The 16,800-nt window shown below is 38.2% G+C and overlaps 2 protein-coding genes across 2 annotated transcripts; both read right to left on the bottom strand.

Annotated features, from left to right (window-relative positions):
* Positions 1-499: 499 nt before the first annotated feature.
* On the bottom strand, positions 500-5,202 carry LOC141804085 (G-protein coupled receptor 55). The gene is made up of 3 exons (XM_074688334.1): positions 5,152-5,202; positions 3,781-4,525; positions 500-1,463 (listed from the first exon to the last, which is right to left on the bottom strand). Exons 2-3 carry the CDS (start codon positions 4,507-4,509, stop codon positions 1,257-1,259), a joined length of 936 nt encoding a protein of 311 aa, XP_074544435.1. The 5' UTR covers positions 4,510-4,525; positions 5,152-5,202; the 3' UTR covers positions 500-1,256.
* Positions 5,203-7,841: 2,639 nt separating this feature from the next.
* snorc (secondary ossification center associated regulator of chondrocyte maturation) lies at positions 7,842-14,601 on the bottom strand. Its single transcript, XM_074689456.1, has 3 exons — positions 14,430-14,601; positions 9,243-9,401; positions 7,842-9,166 (listed from the first exon to the last, which is right to left on the bottom strand). The coding sequence occupies exons 1-3, from the start codon at positions 14,503-14,505 to the stop codon at positions 9,057-9,059; spliced, it is 345 nt and encodes a 114-aa protein (XP_074545557.1). The 5' UTR covers positions 14,506-14,601; the 3' UTR covers positions 7,842-9,056.
* Positions 14,602-16,800: the final 2,199 nt, after the last annotated feature.

The raw sequence follows: 16,800 nt of genomic DNA, 5'->3' as shown, positions 1-16,800 counted from the left end.
GGATTTAATGACCCCAAAATTATTAAAGTTAAATATGAAAAGCAAAGAAAAAGATACAATTCTACTGATATTAAACATTTTTGCCCTTCTGCAGTATTTATTTAACTATTTAGAGGGTGTATGCATTATTTTACTTCTCTTCACATCCCCCTCTGAAGGATAACACTGTCAAAGCACCCCAATTTATGAGATCAATGAACACATAAACATATATATACTATATCTACATATATTTGTATAACTTTACACACATTTTGATGATTCTGCATTCCTTTATTACTCAATGTAAAGGTTAAGTTATTTGAATTGCAACTAAATAATTTTTTACATCACTGTGTGCTGAAGTAGGAAACCAAGAAAACATTATGTCCACATACTGAATATATATATATATATATATATATATATATATATATATATATATATATATATATATATATATATATATATATATATATATATATATATATATATATATATATATATCAGTATCATTTATTCAAAAAAGTGTCTGTTTTAAATGTACATAAAAATAGTATTAATCATTTACAGTGGAGAACTACAACAGTTATTTACAGTTTATTACAGTTGTTTACAGTAACTTTTATTTTTAATATACTAACCAGTCTGACTCCTTTTACCTTTGATTTACTCTTGAATTGCTTTGTTCTTGTTCTAATAAAAGCTTCTTTCACAACATTAAATTCTGTTCATTTAAGGGTATAGATCCAAAACACCTTGTAGAAGTCAAAACAAGATGTTTCTCGTTCAGCTGTTGTATCTTGTCAGTCTCTCTGTTCTGTGAAGTATCTCAGACTGCAGCTATCTCCCCCGACTTTATCTGTGGCCTGACTTCTTCAAGCGCACACAGTGGCGCGTAAAGCTCCATATCAAGACCAGATTGGTTTTCAGATAGCACCCGAGTGCAGGACCTAATGTGCCTCTGACCTGCTTTTCTGTTACCCAGTGACTTGATGGTTGGTTTTCACTTCTCTCTCTTCTTGTCGGGTATCACTGCTCATTGGGTTTGGAGGTCCTGCCAGCTTCCTGCCATTGGACCGTATCATGAATCTGTACCCATTTTGTCTTTCCTCTGAAAGTACATTTCAGCTCTACTCTTGGCGTTGTGGTTAACGCAGATTGCACTCTAACCTGCTTCTTTTCACCTGCTACTCTTGGTGCAAACCACATTTATTTCTCAGCTGATGGAAACAGTACCGCCTTTAACTTCCTTTAACTTGCGCCGTCTTCAATGTTCAGACCTCTGAAGTGCTGAAGGTGGCTCTTCTTGGGCCTATCACTGAGAGCCTGAAGGTGTTTTTGGTGCTCCTCACCTCGTGAGCGATGAAGTAGTAGCACAGGGCGTCCAGACAGCAGGTGATGTTGGAGAGGCACATGGCTGTCTGTATGAACAGGCTGATACTGGTCCTGCTTTTACAGTCCTCGATCACTCCTTGATGCACCTGCAGTTATATGAAAGGTGACACATTGAGGACAGTGGAACAATAATCTATCATTCTGTCCATTTACTGCACATGAAAACCATTTAGTCTCACAGTAACACTGCTGCAGCGTATACTATGTGTCAAAGTAAAGGTTGATTTTTAAACTCCAGTTTGCACAGTGGATCCCACTACATCTTGTTAAAGGGAACAGAGTACTTTTTTCTCCATTTTTTTTTATCAAATCAAATAATACTAAAGGATTTGAATCACTTGGATGAGAATCTAAAATTTTCTTGAATAAGCTCATTGTGCCATTTTCCAACTTAACTATGCAAATCATCCACAACAGATGTTTGTACTCCAATAATCCCAGCTGCAGTCTTGCCCTGGTGGTGTACCAACTTCTCCATTCCGGGTTTGCTACATTCTGGTCAAAATCTTCTGACCTCTTTGTGCAGCATATGATAAAACTATCATTCCTCATCCTCCCTTGGCCCTGTTTGATACTCCCTTGCAGACTATTATCTCCACAGGCATGTGGACTGTTCTTGCCTTTACCACCCTCTTAGCCAGGAGAATCATTCTCCTTAACTGGAAACACCATACACCTCCATCTCACAGCAGGTGGGTGAAGGAGCTACTGCTTTCCATTAAACTTGAACAGCTTAGATCCTCCCTTAATGGCTCCTTAAACTCATTTGAAAGGACTTGCAGACTTCCTCTAATACATAAAGAATCTTTGGCCTCTATATCTGATTGTGACGACTGAGACTTTCTCTTTCTTTTTCCCCTTTTTTTCTTTTTATTTCCTTTTGTGTGTGGTTGCTTAATTTTTCTACCGTAGTGCATGCGTTTTGTTTTGAATAGATTGTTGCAAGGAGAGGGTTAAGGATTGGGGAGAAAAATGTGAGACTGGATGTTCTCTTATATTTCACTTTAGTATTGTCACTTGTAAAGAATTACATCCCATTTGGAAAGTTATAAAATAGTTGGTCAACTTGCTTTATTTATAAAATTTGGAGGCAATGATACAGATTTGAGCTACAGTAATTTGCACTTGATGTTCACCCCAAAAATATTTTATTTTATTTATTTATTTTTTTGTCATTAATTAATTTTGAACTAACTTGTGATTATATTTCCAGTCTTTTTGGGCTGCATTAAAGGGATAATTTGATTTAATTTCATATTGTTTGATTGTCTGCCATACAAGGTTATAATAGTTTTGAATTTGTCATTATAGTTAAGTTTTAGTTAGTTTTGACATTTTATTTTCTATTACAGTTTAGTTTTAATTAGTTTTAGAGCGGACATTCTAGTTTTTATTTAGTTTTGATTTTTGCAACAAGGCTTAGTTTTAGTTGAGTTTTAGTTTAGTTTAAGTTTAGTTTTAGTTTAGTTTTAGTTTAGTTTTAGTTTTTTCATACCTTATTAACCAGGTGCAGGATTCAAAAAGGTCAGAGTAAATATTTTGTCATACTGTTTATTTTCCAGTCCAACATAGTGCTCACTGCTCAGTCAATGCTGACACTGAAATGTTGGCTGCTGCCTTAAACACATGAGAATAATAAAAACTTAGTATAAAAAATATAGGCATCAATAATATAAAATAATGTTGACATAAATTACATAAAAATAATATTAACATAAATGATAAAAAAAACTATATAATATGAGCTTCAATAAATGAAATCTTGGACTCTGTAACAATAAAGGCAGAGTCACATACAATAAAAACTTGGACTCTGTAACAATTAAACTATTACAGATGCTCTAATTCATTGCTCCACCACGTTTTGTCGCAGCACAGAGCACAGCCATTCAGCGCAGTAAACAAGCTTGTCCCTATACGCCGCTATGATGGTGCTGTGCGGCACTGACAACTGCCTAAAACTGTCGTAAATTGGTTGGGAAAATGTGTCGGATTAATTTAAATCCTAAAGGCTATTAACATTGTCAAAAACTACAACTAAGAGAATTTTGTCTATCTTTTTAGTTAGTGTCAGTTAGTTTTGAGAACACAAGATACAGTTTTAGTTTACTTATCGTTTTTTTTTTTTTCTAGTTTTTATTAGTTTGAGTTAACTGCAATGTATTTTAAATTTCAGTTTTCGTTTTTAGTTTCGTTTTAGTTAACTATTATAACCTTGTTACCATAACCCAATGTTATCCCTTTGTGATTTTTTTTGCATGTCGATATAAAATATTCTGTAATGACACCTCTTTTTTTGTCCCTTAAAAGATGAGAAGTTTTCATGATGAAGATACTACAAATTTGAGCATTCCCCGACTCATGGGTTGAGTTAACTTGGGATAAACTCTCAGTTGATCTCACCAGGAACTGAAGCAGGATGGCCAAGTGGCTGGGGGTGAAGGGCAGCAGGAAGGCGCTCAGACTGCTGTAGATGATCTTGACGCAGGCCCGACTCTGTGAGCTGAGCCTTCCAGACTGCTTCAGAGCACAGATGGTTTGAACCGAACAGTACACCACCAGCAGCGCTGGCAACAGGAACCCAAACACCTGCAGACAGATGATCACTGAGGGGCTCCAGCCTTTCTCTGAAAACTGGTGGAAACAGTGGAAGTCTGTCTGCCCAGCCTCTCTGAAGCGATAAGTGGTTGGAGAGATCACAGCCACCACCAGCACCCAGACACCTACGCAGGTTCCCAGAGCTGTTTTAGGCGATCGCAGTTGTTTGGCTTTGAAGGGGTGACAAATGGCCACCCATCGATCCACAGCTATGCACATGATGGTGTAGACGCTGCCGTATATCCCAACAAAGTACAGGACTTCCAAAACAGAACACAGAGGTTGGAGGTTTGCACGCCAGCGGTGATTGGTGGAGTGCATTTTGAATGGAAGGGGGAGAAGAAGGAGCAGATCCATGAGAGCCAGGCTGGTCATGTAAATTGTTGACTCCGTCCATTTCCGTAGAACACCACAGAACACAAAAAGAGCGATAACATTAAGAATCAGACCAATGACGAATATGGGGATGTAGAAGACCAGCTCCAAATGTTTCATCAGGTGATCCACATCCTCAAATGAACAGTTGTCCATCATGGTGTGAGTGATGATGCTGAAGGGGGAAAAGTTTGATTTGGTTTAATGTCAACATCTCTGTGTCTGTCAAAATTTTATATCAAGGTTTAAATAGTCTCTAACAGCATAAACTATCTCTTTCTTACTGTTTTCCCACGCTGAACATATGTGGTGTGCTTTAATGCCAAGCCACATGAAACCTGTCAGCTGTGTGGGTTTAACAGCTCTGAACATGAAACTTCTCTGAGATGCAAAGGCTAAAAACCGAAGAAGAAGGGACAAAGTGCAAATTTAAATACTTTAAATTCTCAATTGAATTTTAGATCCTTGTCAGATATAGTTACAAATTAAAAAGAAATATCTAAATTCTGTCTTGTGAGTTTCAAAACCGGGGAAATGGCACAGAACGTGGGTGTTTGACCTTTTCTGTGTGCTATTTTAAATAAAAACTGAAAACCTGAAATCAGATCAAATCAGTATTAGTCTCATTAAGTCTGAATTTGTTTGAATCTCTCAACTTTTTCTCTTTTCTCTTAAAGTCTCACCTCAGAGATGAACTTGTGCAACAGAAGTGCCACACTTATTTACAAATCTGAACAAGTCTACCGTGACAATGTTTAGATATCAGTGTATTTACAGTGAAGAATCTAGTTGTGCTCTTACCTTTGGGATGTCGGTGTCTCTGCTTGAACATTTACAGTGTCTGTCTGGCTTTCAGCTTTGTGCCAGACACACTTCTGCTTTCTCTAACTTTGTTGTGTCATCACCACTTCCTGACTTATGCCAGCCAACATACAAGTGTTCTGTATTCAGATATGTTTTATAGATAACTAAGATCAAATTAACTTTTTTTATACTTTCATCTACTTTTTAAAGCCAAGGTCCCATCATCACTGCAAACCGTTATAAATGTATTACTTACTCAGTGTTAGTCCTTATGAAATAAGATTCTTTTGGTCTTTCTGTGTATTTTACAGCATTGTAGATATAAAAAATAACATTTGAAGACCTCACAGGCATCTTTAAATTTTTGCTTTTCATGGACTCAATAACTAAGGGCCTGTGTCCACTGAAAGCCTCTTTGCAGTGACATTGCCAGTAAACCTGCGCCTGTTACTGAGCTACAAAAGTTGTCCCAACTTCTTCATGGAAGTCCTCTGCTTCCATGATCATTAAGTCTATGTTTAACTGGTCTCTTTACTTAACCTTTGCTGCTTTTAAAGGAGTTTGTTACAAAAACAAATGGAAAAAGGATTATGTTCTGGCGTTCACAGCAATTTTGACCGGGTACCATACCTTTGAAAAAAAAGAGTAGTTCGTGTCCCCTCTGTCTTGCTGTTGACTAAGTTTATGATAAAGACCCTGCCCCTAGTTGGCTTTTGTTCAAAACTGTACCAAAATTTGAACTTATTTTCAAAAACACTGTCAATAGACACAGGCCCTTCTAATCTGATCAACAACTCACCTTCAAACTAATCAGTAATGACTTACTCATAGTTGTGGTTCGGATATTAATAAAGCATAAAGTAGAGGCTGTAACTAGACACAGTGGTGCTTAAGCAGAAAGCTAAAATCTTTAGCTAATGTGTTGACATCTACAATAAGTGCTCATTTTCTAAATTCAGCAACTATTTAGTGAATGGCATTTAACATTTTATCAGTGAATCCACACTAGTATCTTTAAGTCATTGACCAAATTAGAGAACAAAAAGGGACTTTGACCTGACTGTGTGGCCAGAAGAAAAGTCAGTAACTCAAAGTGTTAATCCAACCAAATGACCAACAAGGTCAGTTGGTTGGCTTAACCCCAACCAACCTCTACACCCCTGTGTAGAAAAAGTTTACATGAAAAGACCAGAGTTCCAACCATCTAGGAAAAAAAAAAAAAACAGAATTAGAAGGAAAAATTAAAGCACTGTCTAACACTCAGGGTTTCTCATGAGAAACGGTGTGGTATCGTACTTCCCCAGACTGATATTTCCATGTCTTTACAAAGTCTGCAGTTTCATAAGTCGTGGTTGTTTACTGTGTCTCGTGAATGTTAATCACTTGACTCTGTGTGGGTTTATGATGGTTATTTTTACTTTCCAATCCTCAACTCATATTTTGAAATGTAAAAAATAAAAAAATCTGTGGCCTGATGCTTTGGTCTCTTGTTTGTTATGACTTGTACAGGGCTTTTTAGGTTAAGTTCGAAGGTTTTACTCTTTCAAGTGTGTGAGAAAATGCAGACGAAGACTTTGATTAAGTTTTGTGGTTTTCCTGGTTTCACATACTGTCATGACTTGATTTAAAGTGTGTGAGAGCTTTTCCTCTACCTCAGAAGTGAAATGACAGATTAGTTTATAAATGTTTTATTGTGAAGAATGATGATATAAACTTGAATCCTAAATATCAGCTAGCATTAAAAATGTGTAAGTGTAAGCAATAAATATTTAATTTAATCAACTGACAAAAAATGGTCTTGTATTGTTAGGGTCATAAAGCCTTCATCCATACTGCCACCTGCTGTTGGCTGAAGTGAGGGCAGTGGTTTTTGAAGGTGAACCCTACCCCACTCTTATGGCTACTTTGTATATAAAAAAAAAATGCAAAAAGCAGATATTGCAGTAAATAAAGACCCCAAAACATGATGGGAGTGTTTTGATTGTTAAAGTGATGACAACAAATAAGAATTGTGAATATCCTGGGTTGGCTCAGCAGTCATGTGTTAAAAACCTCACACATTAGTCACAGATGTTGACACATAATTTATGAGAATTTTTCATTCAGCTCCAGTCCCAAATATTATTTGGCATTGACGTTACAATGACAATGTCAGAGTGAAGTGTGGTGTACAGAGGGCTCTTATGTGCGCAGAAAAATACACAATGACTGGACTAGTAAAATCTGAACCCATACTTTTATTAAAGATTTATTTATTTTGTGTGGTTTTTTTTTAATTCATGTATTCCCTTGTTTTGTTTTCATTCCTTTTCATTAATTAGATTATTTTCTTTTCTTTTTTGATCTTGTATTTAATACATTTTATAATAAAAGCTTATGTAGTGCTAATGTCATATTCCTTTAAAGCTGTTAATATATAATTTTTTTTAAAAAAATTTTTACTCTGTAAAGCACTTTGAGATGCTTTATGTATGCATGAAAATAACTTGCCTTGCCAAAATTTTTTAGACAAAACAAAATACTCAACTACAATGTTTACAATCATCATTTCTTTATATTTGGACTCTTTTAATGTTTGCAAATGGGGAAACAAAAACTCAAAAACTTGTACATGTTGACACCAAGGTGTTTCTTAAGAAGTTATTCTGGCTCAAAGAAAAAAGGTTTACACAAAGACACTCTGGGACGTGAGTGAAAAGAAAAAGTATATCACTGGCAAACAGACATTTTCATTAACGAAAGCAAAAACATAAAGAATGCAACATCTAACAGTCATCAGGTAACACACAGTCAGAAAACCTTAAAATCCTTTAAGAGCAGGAATTTAAAAGTTAAAAATAGAAAGCTGAAATAATGAGGAACATTAAAATAGACATGCTATGATTTCCACTGGAAGAGCCAGCCAGTTTCTAACATACGTTTACTAACCAGTGAATACATTGGAAAACAATCCTGCACTTTTTACAGCGGCCATTTTTCTCTTGTGTCACACATAGGGGAGAGGGAAATGCTACAATAACTCTATCACACATTACAAATCATAACATCATTAGACATAATTTTGGGCTGCAGAGTTAAGTAGCAACTGAGTACAAGTAGGGGGGAAAAAGAAAATGCTGAGTCATCACGCAAACAGCCGCGTTAGCTCGGCAGTGGATTGATACACTGGCCAAGAATTTCACCTCTTTTTTTACAAATAAAAGACAAGGTAAAATCAAACTGTGAGGATACTTTGAGGCACACTATATTTGGTATCAACAGCAAGCATTCAAGCACTTTTTAGCTAGCGTAACTGTTACCTGGGAAGTGTCTATGCTAGCATAACTGTTAGCTAGAAATGTAAGCTGAGCCTGTTGTATTGTCCTCACATCCCATTCCACTGAAGTCAGTCAATTAGACTAGCAGTGAGACTGGGTGCTCTTAACACGGTAAATTAACGCTACAATGAAATAGTTGACCTGTCATGGCACCAAAGCAAACAGTAACAAAGTCTCAAACAAAAAACAGAATAAGGTTCACAGCAGTTTGTCTTTGGTCATGTGTAGAAATTGACAAGATGTCAAGATCATGCAGTTGAACTCATTTTTGGCTCCGCATTGTGAGTATCAAAAGATCTAGCCCTCAGCAGGAAACAGGAACAACAGGGGAAAAAATGGCAGCTGTTTGAATGTACGTAGTAAAGGGTGAAGGACAACATGTCTCCTGGAGAAATCCTGCAAAATAGTCTGTCAAGGGACCTGCCGCACAGCAAAGCGCGAGAAATAACTCGTCTATAAAGGAAGAGGATTGTGAGACTGAGAAGAGAAAATGTTGACACACAACCACTCAAGGCCTACAAAAATGCACACACACACACACTCTCACACGCACAGTCACACACACAAGATGGGCTGTATTCACTCTTAGGAGGCTGTGAACTTCCTGAGTGTGATGACAATGAGGGCAAGGAGGACCGATGCTCCCAGGAAGACTGCTATGACGATGGCTGTGATGGCCCCAGGCCCCAGCACTCCTGAGCACAGAGAGAGTTCATTTAACAAAAACTGAACACAACAGATAAGCTGATCTGAATGCTTTCTGAATTTTACCTTCCTCGTCCTCCCCAGGCTGTGGGGGGTTTTCATAATCGAAGGTGAAGGATTGCTGCGTCACGTCATGGAAAGGGTTATCGGTAGTGACATCACTGGGCAGGTCTCCAGATGTGTCCTGGTTATCTCTGGTTGTTAAAGCAGGGTCTGCAACCGTATCTGCAAAAAAAAAAAGACTACTCACAACTTGTGCTTTTTTTTAACACATCAAATGTAGAAACCCAATCCCTGAGCTGACAAAGACTGAGTGCTGTGCAGTATTGACGTACCACATGTTTTCTTAAAGCTGTAATTTCACCGATGAGGCGCGCAGCTTTGGCTAATGGCTCTGTTTAATTTTCTGTTGCAGCCTTGAGCTTGAGCACACATGGCTCCGTCTGTAATGACTCCAACAGCCTCTCTGTCTCCACGGGTTAACGGCTCAGTCCTCTGCATAAGGATGCCTTTGTGGAGGATAAACATTTTGTCCCTTTGAGCTTTGAGCCTCTTAACATCTTCCTCTTCTACCAAGCTTGTTGTTGACAAAAAAAAAAAAAGCTTCAGTTGGTTATTTTGTTGGAGTAGATATTCTTGCTGTCCCTCTTTTGTCTTTCCATCTGAAATAGCCTTCTGACATTTCTCTCAACCAAGCATAGAGTTACCCTGAGACTTTTCACAACTTGAAAGCAGCCAAAGTCTCCCCCGGCCCACTTTCTTGTTTCTGAACAAACTTGTAAAGCTTGATCTGTAGAAACACTCAGCAGAAGATTATCACCAACACAAGTTAGATAAGTGTTTCTGCTGTCCCAAAATAAATAGCTATTTTTTTCTTTTTTTTTAATCTGAAGAAAAGTAGGGACATTTTTGATCTTCACTTCCCATGAGTAAACAGACTCTTCACATACAAGCCCACCCACTCACTGATTCACTTATCCTGTCCTCAGCTCCACACATACCAATAAAACCAAACGCCAAACATATTTGCACTCAAGTTATTTAATGCTGCATATTTACTTTGTAGCCTCTGACGCCCTCAGTAAACTCCTTCACCCTGTTTTACATCTCTGATGATCTCTCGAGGAGGCCTGGTGTCATTCTGCCCGACAGATCAGAAAGCATTTTGTGTGTGTGATTTAATCCCAGGACTTTATTATTAGCTCGTAAGCTCTGATGTCTTGTAAATTGTGATGTGTTATTCTGATGCTGCTGTGTTGACTCTGAGTGGTGTGCAGCTTCCTGTCCTGAAGCTGGCTGGAGGTTTGGAGGCCCGGGCCTCCGTCCAGCTCAGCCATCAATGAGGCCTTCAGCACAGGGCACAAAAGGCAGCTTGTGCGGTCACGCAGGGCGGCAGGCTGCAACCAGTAACAACCGGCTAGGCCCAAAGCAGGCAGCGGCTGGGCACTGGATGTCAAACAAACTTGTTTATTAAACAGTCCCTGTGTGTAAAAGGCTGTGCCTTCTGGACAGCTTGATTTAATAAGAAGGCGAAAAATAAAAACATAATGTTTTCCGTTGGTGTTTATTTCCACAAGGAGGAGTTTACTCAAGCTTGAAATTTTCTGTTTAATGGAATTAACATCATTGAAGCCTCTGAAAAAACATACAGTTTCTGTGCTGACGGTTAGCTGTTCCTGACCTGTGTTATCTGATGCACTCTCATACATTCCCCCATAGCTCCATTAGACTAACCCAACTCATACATTATCTCTTAATATGTTTTAGAAAACTGTGAGCTTACTATCTATCTGTTGAACTTACCCTTCGTGAGCTGTCATCTCTTTAATGATGTTAATTTGAGCTTATTATTGAAGCTTCTTGTCAACTTGTCAAACAATTACTTTGATGTAATGTTAAATACAAGAACCATCTTAATATACCTTTGAGAAACTCATAACTTTTATACCTACACTAGCTCACTCACTCACTCACTCACTCACTCACTCACTCACTCACTCACTCACTCACTCACTCACTCACTCACTCACTCACTCACTCACTCACTCTATATCAAACAAACTAACTATTAAACTAACCAACTAATTATCTAGGTCACTCACTCCCTAACTGGACAACTAACTAACTAGCCAACTAGATCACCCATTCACTCAGTTACTCCCTAACTAGACAACAAACAAACTAGAAAATTAACTAACTCATTCACTCACAACTATACAACTAACTAGACATCTAATGAACTAACCAACTAACTAGAAAATTAACTGATTAACTATTAACTCACTAACTCACTCACAGCTATATAACTAACTAGACAATTTACTAATTAACTTCACAACTAACTTGACAACTAACATACCAACTGGCTCCCTCACATCTATACAACTAACTAACTTAACAATTAACAAACTAGAAAATTTACTAACCTGACATTTCACTAACCAACTAACTGGAAATTAACCGATTAACTATTAACTCACTAACTCACTTACAGCTATATAACTAAGTAGACAATTTACTAATTAACAAACTGACTACACAATTAACATACTAACTAACTTAACAACTATAAAACTAACTAACTAGACAATTTACTAATTAACTTCACAACTAACTTGACAACTAACATACCAACTTACTCACTCACTCACTCACTCACATCAATACAACTAACAAACTTAACAATTAACAAAATATACAATTTACTAACGAACCTGACAGTTCACTAACCAACTCACTAGAAAATTAACTGAATAACTATTAACTCACTTATTCATAGCTCACTAGACAATTTACTAATTAACTAATTGACTCACATCTATACAATGAACTAACTTGACAATTAACAAACTAGACAATTTACTAACTAACCTGACAACTAACTTACTGACTTGACACATAACTAACTGATTAGAAAACTAACATACTAAGTGACTAACTAGAAAACCAATTAACTTACTAGTTAACTAAACTAACAACACAATCAACTTGCATACCAGCTGACTGAGTGACTAACTAATTAGAAAATAGATAATGTAACTTAACAACTAAAAAACTTACCAGCAAACTCTTTAAACTTTGCGTCTATAATTCCTTTCTGTTTGGGGTTTTAATTACCCTAAACATTCTTTCCTTTTTGTTAATTTTCTTAAAACTTTTGTTGTTTAAACCTACTTTTGATGAAGAACTGATGCATCAGGAAATAACTACTCTCTTGGCTTTTTTTATTGGCTTGCTTGTTTTTATGTAGGCATGAAAGGAACAAATAAAGTGTATGGACTCAGTTTATTCTACTTTTTCATCTGGTATCCATTTAGATTAAAGATATTCTTGCTTGCCAATCCTTCATTTACTCCCAGAGTTTTCAGACCCTCTTCATGTCAGTCAAGCTCCTCTGACTCTTCCATCAACCCCAGGCTCATTAAAAAGGCTGACACACTACTGAAGGATCATTTCAGACTCCAAAACACAGAAGGCCATTTGTTGGTTCATCAGGCCTCTTCAGTGAGGATTTCACACCAGCCAGAGAGATGACAGAGCGCATGGACGCTTGTGTGTGAAAAGCAACCTGGCTGAGCATCCAAAACTGTGGGTGACGCAGCCCTGACGAGACAGAGGTGCTGCTCTGTGTCCCTGCTTCACCCTCTCTTGGTGGCCACTGTATCAGAGCACAATAGTAAACTGACTGGTGTGTTGTGGATTTTAGTCTGACATGAGGAGAACAGGAAGAGGGTTAAGTGGCCTAAACTGATCTCTAGGGCCCAGCTGTTTAATATGAGTCAAATTTAAATCATGATAGATAAATAAAAATCACCTAGGATCAGGTCTCCTACTTTATTTATGTATGTTTTTCCCCTAAAGTAAAATAATTATATCAACCTAAACCAGACACAAACTATTGAAAGATTACAGAAACCTGGACTACATACTACATCCACAGTGGGCGCCAGAATCTATACAACTTAAAGAGTCCAACAGCAGAAACAGGATCAGTTAACTTCTGAAAAACTTCCTGTTTCAGCACGAGAAGCCATGAGCCTGTGTGAGTAATTCTCACATCGTGTTGCTCAAGCTTGGGCTGTTGGCTTCATGCTGAGTCAAGCTTTGGGGCTGCTTGTCACACTGGTCCAGTCACTCAGCTTGTGTTGTGGTCATGACTGGTGGTACTACTCAAAAACATCACATACTCTAAATAATGAGGACACATCAGATAGTCAGTGTAAGCCCAGCAGGGCACCACGTCCTCACAGAGGACACTTTCTTGGTTTTTCTATTTGCTGAGATGAAAGTATCTCCTCTTGGGTTAAACTCTCGTAAAGCGTAATCCTACGCTCTGTGAGGCATTCAAATAGTTACGTTCAGAGAGCTTCAGGCCTGTCATAGCACCTGAGTGACAGAAGCCCTGAGTCAGCGTTTGGCTCAGTGACACTTTTTCTATCACTGAAGGTTTGGCGCTCGAAGTTAAAGGTGACATCTCCTTTTCTTTACAGGACAGAGAGGACACTGTTGGCTTAACTGTGTCACCCAGCTAACCTCTTGACCTTTGACCTCTGTGTCCAGAGCTGTTATTCAGAAACAGCACAAAGCAGTACAAAGAGGTAAGTGAAAGGTGGACCAGGGAGTGTATTTGTCAAAGTAGCAGCTCTCATAGAAGTGAATAGTTGCTAAAGTGCTTAAAAGTCTTCTTCCTTACATCCATCTTTGATTTCTCACCACAAATACTGAATAAATCAAGCACAGAATCATGCAGATGAAAGGGCAGTGGGTAGTCAGCTTAATGTGAGGCATCATGAAAGCGTGTGAGTCATCCTGTTTGTCAAAGAGCAGCTTTCACAGCTCTCAACAACTGCATCATTTACATCAGGCTGCAGGCTCACACATCCTCACACACTCATACCTCCTGGCCTGTGGATGTACGTGCGTGGAGAAAGTGGGGCAAAACGAACACGTATGCACTCATATCTAATTTGAATACCTGCATGAAAAACTTCAACTTATCTTTTGAGAAATGTTTCACAAATTTTAAGACAGAGGAATCCACGCTGAATGACTTTTGATCACAATGATTGGCGATCAGCTGATATATTTAAATACACTTCCTATTACATCACACCTTTCACAACTGGACTCAAACACTACATGATTTTTCGTTCTGCATTCCCTGTAACATTTCCAACCATGTGAACTGTGATAACACTGGCAATGCCGTTAATGAGACAAAAAAAAAAAAACATTAAAACTTCAGAGGTTTACCTGTGTGTACGAAGACCACCATGAGGCTTAGGAGCGCCAGGAGGAGGAATCTGCAGATCCAGCTGCTGTGCACCATGGTGGCTGTGAGGGACAAAAAGCTGCAGACGGAGCAAAGCTAAGAAGTCTTGAAGCAGTAACTTTACCAGAGTAACTGACCCCTGAAGAGGAGCGGGAGAAGAGTTAGAGGTCAGTGCAAAAAGGGAGAGGGAAAGAGGTAGGCAGCCGAGGGGTGAGAGAAGGGGTGGGACTGGGTGTGCACAGGACTGTCTGGACAGTGTGGACTTTGTGAGGACATCATCGCAGGGCAACACCCTCTCCAAACTTCAGTAGCCACACAGCGCTGTGTGAGGGGGGAACATGAGTTAGCTACTGACCTGAGTCTCAGTTTGATGCTGGTGTGTCTGCATGATCCAAAAAGACAAGTTTGATGACTTCTTTATCATTCAGAAAGGTTTTTCAAATAAAAGCTACTTCTAATTTTCTGTCACTTGATTGCACTGAAATTTAAGGGAGCAGAGTGAGCTCTTTTACTACATGTTTGTGAAAAAGTGAGCAAACATGCTGCTCTGTCCATGCTGCCAAAATTCACACAGAATTGGAGTTGCATCATTAACAGCAAGACTGAGCTCAGAAAAATATGCACTTCACATCACAAATGACTGAATTACTGATAAATCAGTGCACCACCAGCATTATAACTAACACCTTTTTTTGTTTTACAGCCAAGAAAGCCTGACTTGTCTCACTAAGCATGATTATAAGTAGACTGTGAAGTAGCTTTAGCTGTGTTTTCCTCTATGATTAAAAAAATGTGTTAGTTTGTAATGTTTCATTTCCCTTAAAGCAGCCACAAAGCTCAAGTCTTCATCTTTGTAACTCATCACCAACATTTTCAAGCCAGTTTTCGTAGATGTGTTTTGTAAATGATGAAGCCATCCCACTGAGCCTCCAACAGGCCTGAACCACTTCTTTTGTGAAGTCTGGACCTGCTGTGTTTTGTCTTTTGGTGTTAATGCACTCTTTTTCATCTTTCCATCTTTGAAGTTGTTGTGGACATATGCATGTGTTATGATAGTTGCACTGCACCACTTTCTCCTGAAGGAGATTCTCCACACTGTTGCAGATCATTTGCCCTAGTCAGCTGTATATACATTGGGTGTCCATAAAGCAGTGGTCCCCAAACTATGGCCCTGGGGCCGGATACGGCCTGCCTCCACATTTTTCCCAGCCCCCTGAACAATACCAGAGGTGCATTACGATTTTTTTTTTTTCCAGTCTGGTCGCGTGATCAAGACTTATACATGCATAGAATGTAACTTTCTATTCCATCCTTCTGCAGTTTGTGCCCTATCTAAAGTTAATGAGTGAGCTGCAAACAGTGGTGTCTGCAAGAAAGTTAATATTTCATGTTTTTTTTTTGTGGAAAACCTGAAAAGGGTTATTTGGTTATTATTTACATCATAAATAGTTTTATATATTTCATTAATAGTGGTATTATTTATTTTCTGATACTTTTTCCTGTCAAGATCCCAGAAAGGGTTATTGATATTTGGTTATGTGTGGCTTTCTGGGAAGCAAATATATACGTTTGGACACCTCTGCAATCGTCACACTTTTTTTTCACAAGCTGACCCTGGCCCCCCCATCAGAGAAGGGAAAAGTTGTTTGGCCCTGATGGGAAAAAGTTTGGGGACCCCTGTCATAAAGTCTCTCTACACTTTGAAAGATATATTACAAAGGAGACTGGTAAGATATCTTAATCAGAAATGTGTTATGTACTCAGTAGTTAACATTTTTAATTACACTGCATTTGTGTATTTCAAGTATCCTGTTGATAAAAGATGTACAGTTAAGATTAAGCCTTAAAAATGGCTACTCCTCATTAAAAGGCACAATGTGTGTCGTGGTTTATTGAAACAAAATCAGATTCGCAGACTCAGCAAAACTAAGTATGGAAGAGCTCCACTGTCACATATGTCAATTTGTGCATGGCACAAGAAGTTTATGGAGACAGGGACAGTGTTGGATTAAAGGAGTGGACAACCAAGAACATCTGAGAAAAAAAAACTGATCATAAGAAAACAACAGAACTCCTAGATCTTCTCCTAAATTTGTAAGAATTTCCACGGATCTCTACATTCATTTGCTTCTTAACACATTTTTTAAATTGTAGAGACATTATGAACACCCTGTGTATCAAATGAGGTCAACTGTTGATGTGAAACTGCTGTATACCCCTGGAGTCTGGAGGGACTCATGCAGACTGTCAACGGTGTGAAAGTGGTGCAGATGACGTGTAGTTTTTTTTTCCAACAGTTTAGTCACCTAGTTGGTCAACCTTGGTTGTTTTTAAATGTGCTATATAAATAAA

This window comes from Halichoeres trimaculatus, unplaced genomic scaffold (assembly GCF_033239565.1).
Source record: "Halichoeres trimaculatus isolate MK-OKI-2021-1 unplaced genomic scaffold, fHalTri1.1 fHalTri1_scaffold_15, whole genome shotgun sequence".
Lineage (NCBI taxonomy): Eukaryota > Metazoa > Chordata > Actinopteri > Labriformes > Labridae > Halichoeres > Halichoeres trimaculatus.
This window is presented reverse-complemented; position numbering and strand designations above follow the sequence as displayed.